We start from the raw sequence: 13,667 nt of genomic DNA on the forward strand, positions 1-13,667 counted from the left end.
GCATTAGACACTACTAAAGAGTCTAGTGGCAGATGTCCCTTATTATAGACTGGATCAGATGGTGCTGGTCTATACTTCTTTTCTATTCTTGGATTTAATACCCTACATCGTACCCGGTCTTTAAATATTTCTGGAGAATGTTAAATGACTCCTTTGATCATGGGTAGTATTTGCGTAGACCTTTGTGACTGCTCAAATGTATCCAGTAAAAAATCCTCATCAATGGCATCAGAGTGCATTGAGACCCCGTGGTAAAGGGCAGCTCTATTTAATAGATGATTAAACCCAATACTATCTTCTGGAAGGGAAGGTTTTGTTGGGTAGTACTGAAGATCAGGAATGTCGGGCACATTGTGTGGTGGGAAACCATATATATCGTCATCTTTAGGATATTCTGGATTGACTTCTTCATTTAAAGGGTATGCATGTGGCTCTGGTACATCATTCCCCCCACCTAGATCATACTCTTCGTCAGTGTGGTTTGATGATGCAGGAGATTGAACAGGAGAAACTGTAGGTTCAATGTAAGGAGGGATAGGAGAGGAAGAAGGTGAAGGAGAGGAAGGGTGCATTGGAGAAGTTGCACAATCCTTTTTGGCAGGAACCACAGGTAGAAGTGGTGTGTCTGCTGGTCTCTTCTTGTAAGAATTGCTTCCACATGTCCAGTTTTTGGATTGATATGGACTTTTCTTTGTTTAGGATCTGGTCTAAACAGTTCTTTCTCCTCTACAATCTTCTTCGGCGTCAATTTTTTCGGTGCCGATAGGGGTTGATTTGTGTTTTTTGCTGTAGGAGGCGTTATCAAATTCTGGTGCAAATTTTTTGGTGCCGAAGGTGGTTTCGGCTTGGTAGGCTTGTTAGAGAGTTTAGGTGTCTCTGTATCAGGCCTTGGAGTCTTTGGTACAGAGGTTGGAGATTTTGGAGTGGAGACAGGTCTCGTTGGCCCTGTGGCGCCGGACTCTGGCTTTCCATCTTTATTTTTGGAACCGGAAGGTTTCGGAGTCGAAGCTTTCGGATCCGGTACGGTCTTCGGCTTCGGACCAGATGCATCTTTTGGTTTGGGTGCCGAAGGAATTTTTGGCTTCGGTGTCTAAGAGTCCTTCAGTGTCGAAGGATGTATGTGCTCCGGTGCCAATGGAGGAGGTGAAATTGGCACATGTGTTTTCGTTGGTGCCGAGGCACCGGAAGGCGTAGTCTTTTTCCTCAGAGCCGAGCCCGAAGGTGGGGTATCTGAGGGGATATTTCGGTCTCGACTGGGCCCCATGGGCGGATTGCTGACTGCTGCCTTTGGCTTGGGTAGTGTATGTTGTGCAGGGGCAAGAGTACTCACGGGTTGCCGATATGGAATCGAGTCATCTGAGTCCTCTGCCCCCGATATGATCTGGAGATCAGGCGAGTCTTCCTCTGGGACGAGTGGAGCCTCGTCCTCGGAGACGTGCTCTTCGACGATCTCCTCGAAGATGGCCTCCGGTGCTGGCGCTGATCTCCTCATCTCGTGTCGACGTGCCCTCCGATCCAGATTGGTCTTCTTCTATCGGAAGGATGCACAAGCTGTGCAGGTCGACTCGTCGTGTTCCGGCGATAGACAGAGGTTGCAGACCTTGGGATGTTCGCTATGAGGGAATTTTGCTCGACATACCGGGCATCTCTTGAATGGAGTTCTGTCCATGAGGCATAGACCGTAAGGCGCCGATAGGCCCAACGGCCCGCGTCGACGCACCGTAATGTAGCTGGTGATGTCGAAAAGTCTATTCGATGTCGAAAATGTTTGTATAAAGTTTCACGCTTCGAAGTTGCTGAAAAAGTCTTTTCTAGCCGGAGCGGAAAACTTTCATCCGAACCCAGTGGCGGAAAAAAACAATCCGAGGATGGAGTCGATGACCATGCGCAGTATTGTCCAAGGGAGGAGTCACCTATCTCGTGACTACAAAGACTTCTTCCAAGAAGACAACAACCTGCAATCATCCAAGCCCAACACCAGGTGGCGATCTATTGCAAAAGTGTACGATCTGCAGCTCATATGCCTTGATCACATATTTTCCTCTTCTCACACTATACAAGAGATTCTAAACTCTGCTTGCTCGACTTGACTAAACCTGCTCAGTTAAGCATCCAATTTGGAGTTCAAAAGTATTGGTGGCAGAGGGCACCAGTGGGGAGTGACAATAGGTGAAGGCATTGCCTAGTAACAACTGAAAGACACTGGGTGCCCCCTCACCAACAAAAAAGCCCAACAACAAAAAAAACCTCACAATTGGACTCAAGAACATACAAAAAGAGTAAAAAAGGCACATTACTGGTAGCTCACAAGCCCTGCAAATAGTGCAAACAGAAACTACAACACTCAAAGGATGTATACATAATGCTTTAAATCTTTAATACGCTGGAAACGATGAGGTTATGGCTCAACCAAACGACACCAAATAAAAAGTTAAAAATCTTGAACTCTGTAATGTTCTCTTCCTTCCACAGTGAAGCCGAGTACTTTAGAGGGGTTTTTGTTTTTATTGTACAGTACTTTCGTAGTTGAAAACATTAACCTGGAAACACCGTCAGGACCCGAACTGCTGATGAAGGAATCTCTTATGATGAACTACAGTTGCTGGGGCAAGAAGGGGGGAAGAGAATGAACAGAGCTGATCTTTTTCTGAGGCTCAAGCCTAGCCCTTAGGACTCACTCCACATTCAGGATACAATTTCTTCTGCAGTGCTTGGGGTCAATTCTTGATTCTCCACATTCATAAAATGCAGGGGTTTGTTTTTTGTGAGAAGTAAATATTTCATAATTCTCCTGTTCTTTAAATGCAATTTTCCTTAAGGAAAGATATATCTTTTTACCCACAAACAAGATTTAAGGCAAAGCAGGATCTGCTTGTCCGTCTTTGTTGCCATCATGCAATCGACAAACCCAAGAGGGCCAAGCAGCTCATGGGATACCTTCAACTTCTCCGCCGTACTCAGACACACTCGTCTCCTACCCACCCATGGGACATATTTTATTGCTGGTATTAATCATTTATAGGATCAAAAAAGTTTGGCAGGTCCTTTGGCATATGCCAAGTTGTTCAATCATGAATGTCATTACAGCTAAAAATTAGACATTTTCCAGTTACCCAAAACAAGGTCTGGGTATAGGGCTGAATGCTTGAAGAGCCATTTGAAAAGAAGGTGGGTGTACGGAGTAGCATTGGTGGTAGGAGAGTAATAGGGAAAACAGAATAAAGGTGTTTAGGGAATCTCTCTAGAGTCCAGGTTCCAGAGATTTTGCTTTTCCAGTCCATTCTTCTAGTGTTCAGAATGTAGGCTAATCCAGAACACAGTGGATCAGAACATTTTACAGGCTGTAGTGTTTTGACTTTCAGAACCGGGACTTGTGCTTGGCGAGGAAACCACGGGTGTCAGGAAACAAAGTATGCAGGTCACTTTACCCGTTTCTGAGGCTTCCTCTGTGTCTTCCTGTGTTTCAAGCGTTCTCCTGCAACCACTCTTTCACAGTGGAGTTCAAGTGAGATCAGTAGCAGGGCAATGTCTTGCCATCCCGGTGGAAGGTGCACCCATGAATCGCATCCAGAAATCTGCTGGTGCGCTAGCTCGGCAGTTCTTGTGAGATGAACCGGCGCAGGCGATCCAGGTACTGGGTATAGAGTTCGATATCATTGTGACCGGCCCCCTCAACCCAGAGGGGCTCCACTGCTTTAGGGCAGCGCTCGTACAGTGCCAAGCCATGCGAGAAATCGATCACCTCATCTTCTGTGCCATGGATGATCAGGACCGGGGAGGTGATCTTCGACACCTTGTCAACACTAGGAGAGTACAGGAAAGCAGTAAATTAAACAGGGATTGCTAACATTGCACTGCATTCTCTCTTTAGGGCGATGTTCACTTAAAATAGCATGTAATTAAGTCTACATATGACCTGACGAAGGCCACAGGGGATGACTCCCCTTTACATGGCTGAAACAAATGTATACACATGGAACTTGCAGTGCACAGCTGGGACACATCACACACCATACTAGTTTACACTGCAATCAGAGCAATTGTTCATTCCTTCAGGTCACACCTTCTCACTCACACCAGATAGTTATAGGTTTTTGTTGACTAACCAGCACTGTAGCAGAAAAGGAACACTAACATAACTGTGTTGTATATGGACTACGAATGTAAACTATGAGTTTTGTGCTTTGAAACTCAAACATGTTAATGGGTTATACGAACAAGTTACTTACCTTCGGTAACGATATATCTGTAAGAAACATTAGTTAGTGTTAGATTCCTGACCTTAGAATATCCCCAGGCGTCAGTCTGGATCCGGAAACTTTTGCGTAGCAGTACCCCTGCGCGTCGGTAGGCGTCGTCTGCAGGCGTCCCCTGCGGCTCCGCGTCCATCGTCGGCGTCGTGCGCCGTGATGACGTCGCTGGAGTATATAGACGCCGCCTCCGCGCGCTGACGTCAGTTCTTTGTACACAGCTTGTCCGCGCCAGGAGACGCAGAGCCATGAGAGAACCAACACTGGTGCCATGTAAAACTAGGGCCCTGAAAGGGATGACCTTAACCCTAGGTATCAGTTCGCAGAACGGGGGGGATGGGTGGGTTCGGTAAGGAATCTAACACTAACTAATGTTTCTTACAGATATATCGTTACCGAAGGTAAGTAACTTGTTCATCTGAAAGAAACACGTTAGTGTTAGATTCCTTACCTTAGAATAGATACCCCAGCAATACCAACCCCGGTGGTGGGTCTGCGAACCAATACATTCCTACACCAGAAAGTCCTGGAGGACAGAACGGCCAAAGAAGCCATCCCTCCGGACTTGACTGTCCAGGCAGTAGTGCCTCGCGAAAGTGTGCAGCGAGGCCCACGTAGCCGCCTGGCAAATGTCCTGCAAAGGGACTCCCCGGCCCAAGGCAGTAGTAGCCGCCGTGGCCCGAGTGGAATGGGCCCTCAGCCCAACAGGAGGCTCCTTCCGAGCCAAAGAGTAGCACGCTTTGATGCAGAGAACGACCCATCGAGAGATGGTCCGTTTATGGACCGCCCGTCCCTTCTTCGCACCCACGTAGCCAACAAACAGTTGGTCATCCACCCGGAACTGGCGTGTGCGATCCATATAAAATGAAAGCGCACGTTTTGGGTCCAGACGGTGGAGCCGCTCTTCATCCTTTGAAGGATGCGGAGGCGGGAAGAAGGAAGGGAGGGTGATGGACTGCCCGATGTGAAAGGCCGAAACAACCTTGGGCAGGAAAGAGGGTCTAGTCCTCAGAACCACCTTGTCAGGGTGAATGGACAAGAAAGGAGGTTTGACAGAAAGAGCCTGGAGCTCACTCACCCTCCTGGCAGAGGTGATGGCAACCAGGAAAGCCGTCTTTAAAGTCAGGAGACGGAGAGGGCAAGAATGAAGGGGCTCAAAGGGAGCACACATCAGAAAGGTCAGAACCAGGTTCAAATCCCACTGAGGCATCACAAACGGAACAGGTGGAAACATGTGAGTGATGCCCTTCAAGAATCGAGTTACAATCGGGGATTTGAACAAAGAAGGCTGATCAGGAAGCCTTAAAAAGGCTGAAAGGGCAGAAAGGTAGCCCTTGATAGTGCCCAAGGCAGAGCCCTGCTGGGCAAGAGAGAGAAGAAACAGAAGAACCTCGGAAAGAGGGGCAGAGAGTGGATCCACAGCCTTTGCTGTGCACCATGCCACAAATCTGTTCCACCGACAGGCGTATACCGACTTAGTGGAGGGACGCCTGGCTGCCAGAATTACATCACAGACTTCAGGAGGCAAGTCAAATGGCCTCAACTGCCGCCGCTCAATCTCCAAGCATGGAGGAGGAGACTGGACAGGTTCGGGTGGAGGACCGTCCCCTGCTGCTGCGACAGAAGGTCCTCCTGAAGAGGCAGGCGGATCGGGGGACCGACTGACATGCTGAGTAGCTCGGGATACCAGTACCTTCGAGCCCAGTCCGGAGCCACAAGGATAACTTGGGCCCGGTCGCGCCTGATCTTCTTCAGCACTCTGGGCAGAAGTGGTATAGGCGGAAAGGGGTATAACAGACCGCAACTCCACTCGCGCCGAAAGGCGTCGCCGTGCGAGTGCCGTCTTGGAAACTCCAACGCGCAGAACTGATGACATTGCGCGTTCTCTTCTGTGGCGAATAGATCTAACCAAGGCTCTCCCCATTGCAGAAAGATGCCTCGCGCCACATCCGAGTTCAGACGCCATTCGTGATCCATGGAGCACCGACGGCTGAGTTCGTCCGCCCTGGCGTTCAGGGAACCTGCCAGGTGTTGAACCGTCAGAGTCACGCCCTGACGTTCCAGCCATTGCCAGAGGCGCAGAGCCTCCTGGCAAAGGGTCCACGACCCCACTCCGCCCTGTTTGTTGCAGTACCACATGGCGGTGGTGTTGTCGGTGAACACCTGCACTACACTCCCGTTGACAAAGGGGAGGAATGCCTTCAGTGCCAGACGAATCGCCCGCAGCTCCAACAGGTTGATATGGAGCCGGGACTCCGCCGGAGACCAGATGCCTCTGATCTCTGCCTCTCCCAAGTGGCCCCCCCAGCCCTGGAGGGACGCGTCCATCACGACAACGTGCTCCGGTTGGGGAAGGGAGAGGGATCTGCCTCTGACCCAATCGCGGTCCGTAAGCCACCACTGCAGTTGTCTCGCAGTGCCCTCCGAGATCAAGACGTGGTCGGACAAGTTGCCCTGATGCTGGGCCCACTGAAACTTCAGGTCCCACTGCAGAGCCCGCATCCGCCACCGGGCGTGATGCACTAGAAGGATGCAGGAAGCCATCAGTCCCAGCAGCCGCAGCGTCAACCTGACCGAAACCCGGGATAGCGGCTGAAAGATGGGAATCAAAGCCTGAATATCCCGGACCCGCCGTTCCGGAGGATAAACCCGAAACTGCGCCGAGTCCAGAACCGCTCCAATGAAAAGGAGCTTTTGAGAGGGACACAGGTGTGATTTCGGCACATTGATGGAGAACCCCAGGTCGTGCAAGAGGTCTGCCGTCATCTGAAGGTGGTGGACGACTGTTTGGGGCGAGCCCGCCTTCAACAACCAGTCGTCTAGGTAGGGGAAGACTGAAACCCCCAACCTGCGCAGATGGGCTGCGACCACCGCCATCACCTTTGTGAACACCCGTGGGGCGCTGGTAAGGCCGAAGGGAAGCACGATAAACTGAAAGTGCTCCTGGCCTACCGTGAACCGCAGGTAACGCCGGTGGGCCGGCAGGACGGGGATGTGAAAATAGGCATCCTGCAAGTCCAACGCTACCATCATGTCTTGTGGGTCTAGAGCAGCCAAGACCTGAGCTAACGTCAACATCTTGAACTTCTCCTTCCGGAGGAAGCCGTTGACGTTCCTTAGATCCAAGATAGGACGTAGGCCCCCCTTGTCCTTCTTGGGTACCAGAAAGTAGTGGGAATAACAACCACGCCCTACTTCTGGCCCAGGAACGCGCTCGATGGCCCCCTTGGCCAAGAGGGCCGTAACTTCCTCCTGCAGAAGTGTCAAGTGGTCCCCCGACACACGGTGGTTCTGCGGTGGCATGGCTGGAGGAGTGGTCTCGAAGGGGAGGGAGTAGCCCCTTCGGACGATTTGCAGCACCCACCTGTCCGAAGTGATCGTGCGCCAGTGAGCGTGGTGATGGCGAACCCTGCCACCCACTGGCGTCACATGGGGCCGAAAGCACGGACTAGGAGGATTTTGAGGCAGATGCTGCGGGGGGAGGTGTGGTCTGACCCCGCCGTTGTCCCCGACCGCCGCCATGGCGGTTTCCACGGCCGCCACCGCGTTGAAAGGATTGTTGCGGCGCGTGGCTGGCAGCACGTGTGGGGGCGCCCCTTCCTTGGCCACGAAAGGGACGAAACGAACCCGTTTGCTGACGCTGGGTCGAGAGACCCAAGGACTTGGCCGTGACCCTGGAGTCCTTGAAGCGTTCCAGCGCGTGGTCCGCCTTGTCACCAAACAGGTGACAGCCATCGAACGGCATGTCCATCAATGTATTCTGGACATCAGCCGAAAAGTTGGCGGATCTCAGCCAGGCGTGGCGACGAATCGCCACCGTCGTTGACATAGCCCTGCCCAGCGAGTTGGTCGTATCAAGACCACACCGTATCGAATATTTCGCTGCATCTCGGCCCTCAGCCACAGCCTGACCGAGTTTTGCCCGCACCTCCATGGGGCATTCTGGCAGCAGTTCCGCGACCGTGTCCCACACAGAGTGGGTGTAGCGGCCCAAGAGGCAAGCGGTGTTGCAAGACCGCAGGCCCAAACTAATGGACGAGAAGACCTTCTTGCCAAACTGGTCATACCTCTTGGATTCCCGGTCGGGCGGGGCCGACGGGAATGCGGACTGGGAGGTCGAGGCCTGGATCACCAGACTCTCAGGAGTGGGGTGGGTAGACAGGAACTTGGGGTCGTCCGGACAAGGACGGTGGCGCCTGGCCACGTTCCGATCAACAGGTGCACCTGAAGCGGGCCTGGACCACGTGCCCAACAGAACGTCTGACAAGGCTTCATTAAACGGCAGCAGTGGCTCCTGTGGGCATGACTGCGGTTTGAAGACCTCAGTGAGGATGTTAGGCCTCACGGCCGCGACGGGGAGCTCAAGGTGTAAGGCCTTGGCAGCCCTCATCAGCACCACTGAATATGCAGCTCCCTCCACCGATGCCACGGTTGGAGGAGAGATCAAACCAGGGTTAGGAGAGTCGTCCAGACCACTGGCATCCCCCAAGTCACCTGTCCAGTCCGGGTCATACTGGCACTCGCGTGACAGAGGGTCCTCGGACCCCTCCCAACCTTCACCGAACTCTTCATCTTCTCCGTATTCGGAGTCAACAATGTAGACCGGCTCCTCGGGGTTCATGGGCCCCATCGGCGCCGGGACCGGCGTCGAGCGACGCCGGTACGGCTCCGCGTCCGGCGTCGGGGAAGGTAGGGGAACGGCGCCGCCCGGAGCCGGCGTCGGAGCCCCGCTGCCGGCCGGAGCCGGCACCGGAGAACCGGCGCCGCGCGGGGGTGGCGTCGGGGGTAACCCCGATGGTAACGGCGCCGGGGAGGCCGGAAGACCAGCCGGCGCCGATCCCGAAGGCCCTTGCGGCGCCGGGGTCGGAGCCGTCGGCGGGGCCGGAGCACCCGACGGCGCCGAGGCAGGGACACCCGAACCGCCAGGGCCCCCAGACGGTAGCACTGGGCCCGAAGGCGCCGTAGGCCCCGTCGGAGAAGCGAGCGCCCTCATGGCCATGAGGAACGCCTCGATCTCCTCAGGCGTCGCGCCGGGCCCAGGGACCGGAGGATATGAGGGAGGCCGCGCCGGCGACTCTCGCGGAGCCGCGGGGTTGGGGTCACCCGAGCCCCCGGCCGCAACGCGCGGGAGTCGGGGGTACGATGACGACGCCCCGACTTCTTGTGCTTCTTACCGGATGAGCCTGACGAGTGGTGTCGACTTCCGGAACGCTCGGCGCGGCTCCGCGACCGCTCCCTCGAACGCTCTCTCGACCTCCGGCCGGACCGGGACCGCTCCCGGTCCCGACGTGGGGCCGACACCCGGAGCTCCAGTAGCTTACGGGGCCGCTCCCGCCTAGCCTTGTTGGTGAGGGCCCGGCAGTCGACGCAGGAGTCCACGTCGTGGTCGGGGCCCAGACACCGGAGACAGAGGCGGTGATGGTCTGTGACCGACATCGTGCGCTCACAGTCATCACAGTGCTTGAACCCAGGCATCCTATCAGGCACAAAGAGTGAAATAAGTATCGAAAAACTTGGTCAAAAGACCGGAGTACTGCTCTTCAGATCTGCGTCCACTGGCGCGGAAAAAAGAAGAACTGACGTCAGCGCGCGGAGGCGGCGTCTATATACTCCAGCGACGTCATCACGGCGCACGACGCCGACGACGGACGCGGAGCCGCAGGGGACGCCTGCAGACGACGCCTACCGACGCGCAGGGGTACTGCTACGCAAAAGTTTCCGGATCCAGACTGACGCCTGGGGATATTCTAAGGTAAGGAATCTAACACTAACGTGTTTCTTTCAGATAAAGTAGATAACAGGCAGTGATTGTAAAGAAAACCAATGAGAGATTTGTAGGAACCAAAGCAAGGACCTTCCTAAAATTCACTGTTTGAAGCCAAAGACTGATGTTCCATGTAAGAGGGACCTCTAATATATCGTCAGCGCTGACCAGTCCCAGATGAGGCCCTGGGGATGCAGTACGCATCCCTAGCCTAAACATTTGGAAAGTGCACTCGAGATAGATTCCCAACACAACTTTATTCATTTACCCACTTGCAACCATTATATTGCGGCCAATGTGTCGGTTTTAGATTCACATGCTGTGAATACTCTAGTCATTTAGTGTTGGTGTATATACTTCAACTTGTTTTGCAAGTTTGTTTCAGGTCGATTATAAATGTGTGCAGAATAACTTTGTACTACATCCCGCTGAAACCCACAATACAGCTGGTTTCAGAATTCACCTCAGATTTATGATTTTCTTATTTTGTGCTTTGTCCTAATGCATACACTGCCCACTCAGCAGTGACGTAGAGATGGTGCATGCAAGAATCATGTTGCAAAATTATAAGCAACTAGCGATTTTTCCTTTTACAGCCTCAGCCTGTTGCAGATCCAAAGGCTGTGCATAAATTGGAAAGCAGTATGCTGCACTCCTCTGATGTGGTGGCGACTGCACAGTGGAAAACTATCTTTGCCACTGGCATCTAAAGAGGAAGTTCAACCCAAACCATTTTTGTGCATTGAATGCCCCAGAATACAAATCCCAGGATCTTCCAGTGATTGTATTCTTAGGTCTGGAATTAGCCAAAACCTTTTGATTTTAATAAAACTATGTATACTGTACCTACTTATAAAGGCAGTGAGCAGTCTTCATCCTTTGGTCTATTCTTGTGACATCAACACTTTATTTCTGCCCACTAAGCACACAGCATGGGACAGTGGGTCAGCCCACCTCAGTCGTAAGCTAACTTGACTGTGAGGGACTATTTTCTGGCCTTTCAGAAGGAGCTTATGCAAACAAAAAGTAGTCCCCTCTGTGCCACGAGCTAATATGGCAATGTGTCTTTTTTAGACCAAATATTTTTTCGTTTTTAATCGATTTTACCTTTTTTATTTAACTTGACAAGTGCTCAGTAGCGTCCCCAAAAAGAATGTTTTGCCAAAACAAAACAATCACCGACAATGCCAAAATGTCTGTAGCTAGTGCCAGACCTCTTGGCTTTGCCAATATCGATTGCAAGTGTAACTACTTTCACTTGTTTTTTTCAACAGCTGAACTTTAACGTTTGACAGCTTCCATCTTTCTTTCCCTCCTTGCTATTCTTTCAAACACTTGAAGTGGAAAGGAGGCACACAATACTTTGTAAGAATGTAACATAAGGAAACAAAATATCACTGCATAGCCGCAGCATACCCAACTGTCTGCTACTGTACACCCGCTAGTTCTCTGCATTGGCAATCTAAGTTTCGCATTGTGGTGGCCGATTGAAGAGGCCGGTTATAAGCAGTCTGGGCTGGTGCGTGGGCTTGTGGAGTCCTGAACTGTGGATCATGTTTTTTTCCTGCCATGCGCATCCTACCAGAAGGTGGGAATTTCTGTGACCAAGCCAAGATGGCACTTTCTTTATTATATATAATGGCTGCTTCCCAAGACATTTGGGAGACATTTCCTGTTTTGCATTGTAAAATGAGAAAACCATGAGACATTGAATCGCATACATCCAAATCTCTTTTTTCGACCAGATCCTTGTTCTGAACATTAACTTTGTGGTCCCCTTTAATCCTGTTCGGCCCTGTACTTCAGAGCTCTTTAGTGCCCGGTCATTGTACCACCCTGAAGGCTCTCCTTGGTCTGCATCTTGGCTTGGAGGCTCTGTCTGCCTTCATTGTTTTTTTCCTTCCAACTTTGAGACTTCTCACAAGACAAAGGTCACTCCCATGTACGTCTTGTGAGTGCTAAGCTACATGAAGTTGCCGCCCATTCCTTTGGCGTGCGCCAAGAAAATCTTAGGAAGGACAGTGACGTCCAGCCCTTGCCTGGGGCGGGTTGAGTTTAAAAAGACCTAGGACTGGACTGTGAAATCTCTACACTGATGTCTGTAAAGACTTTATGCCTCACCAACAAATGCTTCCAGGAAGGTGTCCCTAAATCACGCAGGAGAAAACCGAACTAAAATCTTATGCGCTCTCTGCAGTCACCCAAGCAATGCTAACTCCGAGTCTTCCAATTATGCTACAACTTGAAAGGTGCCGGATGCTGTGCCCCATGGGCCTTCGCTATTGAACAGACTATGTTTAACCCCCTTGACTTTCAGAAAGAAGAAGTACTAAACTAATCCCACAGCCCACCTCCAGCCTGAAAGCCCTTTCAGGCAAGTCAGTTGGCTAGGGTACTTTTATATATGACTCTCTTGCATTAGTCTGGCCAGCGCGGACTATACGAAAATCACAAAGTAAAAAGGGAAGGGACATCTTGTAACCCAGACAGCATTACAACACAGTCCTTGCCATCATGTGAAGTTATATGAAAGGGGAGTGGTATTTAAAGAAGAAAGTGATAAGATGCCTCTACCATGCCTTAGATAAAGTGGTCATCAGCGAATAAAAGGTTCAGAGCAATGTCACGTGGCGGGGTTTTAATGACGTGCCAGCTCACGAGCCTAACACGTACTCTAGGACCCTCTGCTGCTTTCAAGGGGCGCCCCCCCTGGTGCCATGGATGGACTTACTTGCGGAAGGCATCGAAGCAGTAGGTCTTCTTCATGTCGGGGAAGGCCACCCTTATCCCAGAGGTGAGCGCTGAGTGTAGCACAACGGCGGCGCACTCGTATCGCGATGCTAGGTCCACCGTCGGCACTGTCCCAATACTCTGTCCATACAGAATAATGTTCTCTGGGGAGATGCCATACCTGGAAAGAAATTCATGGAATTAGCTCTGTGATACCATGGACATGGTGGAGGAGTGACAATTAAATATTTCTAACAGAATGAGTGTTCATAAACACAACTTAGACACATGGATCAGGCAGAGTGGCAGCAAGGGATAACACACACACACACACACATCCCCACGGGGTGTCCGAGAAGCGCCACGAGGATGGCTGATTTGGAAAACTGATAAACTACAAGATTACATGAAAAGAGATGTAGGACTTCAGTTTTTCATTGATCGAGGCACATGGAATGACTTTATATTTCATTGCCTGCTGCTAAACAGTCCTGCTTTTAAACTCATGAAAACTCGCCCCATCAGTCTTCAGTCAGCCCTAACTGAAAACCCGCCGATATATCCTGGGGGTAGATAGTGAATGCCAACATTGTTCAGGTAAATCTGGGACACATCTGGCGTAATGCACTCTGGTCGATAGCAGGAACAGGAAGTACAAGGTGGCCAGCGTGGGCAACACCTTGCGGGGACAAAGAGAGGCTCAGTCTTTGAAGTGTCGGGGGCAGGCCTGTGCCAGATGTTAAATACGTATTTAAGAAGTGTGAGAAACTAATCGAAATTAAGCAATATGAAATTTCACCTTTTTTTTTCTTTTTTTACCTGAGCGCATGTCTCGTATTAAAAAAAATAAAACACGAGAAACCGTTCCGTGATACGTTTGAACAAAAACGTCTAGCCAAGAGGCACTTCGAACCCATCTCCTG

At 51.4% G+C, this 13,667-nt stretch overlaps 1 protein-coding gene across 1 annotated transcript in view; it reads right to left on the bottom strand.

Moving 5' to 3' along the window:
- Positions 1 to 2,354: 2,354 nt before the first annotated feature.
- ABHD17A (abhydrolase domain containing 17A, depalmitoylase) overlaps positions 2,355 to 13,667 on the bottom strand; it is a 101,445-nt gene continuing 90,132 nt past the window's right edge. Inside the window, exons 3-4 of the mRNA XM_086947168.1 lie at positions 12,746 to 12,925; positions 2,355 to 3,803 (exon numbers count right to left, since the gene is read on the bottom strand). Of these exons, the coding sequence (XP_086803294.1) occupies positions 3,587 to 3,803; positions 12,746 to 12,925 (397 nt within the window). The 3' untranslated portion in view covers positions 2,355 to 3,586. The remainder of the gene's footprint in view (positions 3,804 to 12,745; positions 12,926 to 13,667) is intronic.

Source organism: Lissotriton vulgaris, chromosome 12 (assembly GCF_964263255.1).
Source record: "Lissotriton vulgaris chromosome 12, aLisVul1.2, whole genome shotgun sequence".
Lineage (NCBI taxonomy): Eukaryota > Metazoa > Chordata > Amphibia > Caudata > Salamandridae > Lissotriton > Lissotriton vulgaris.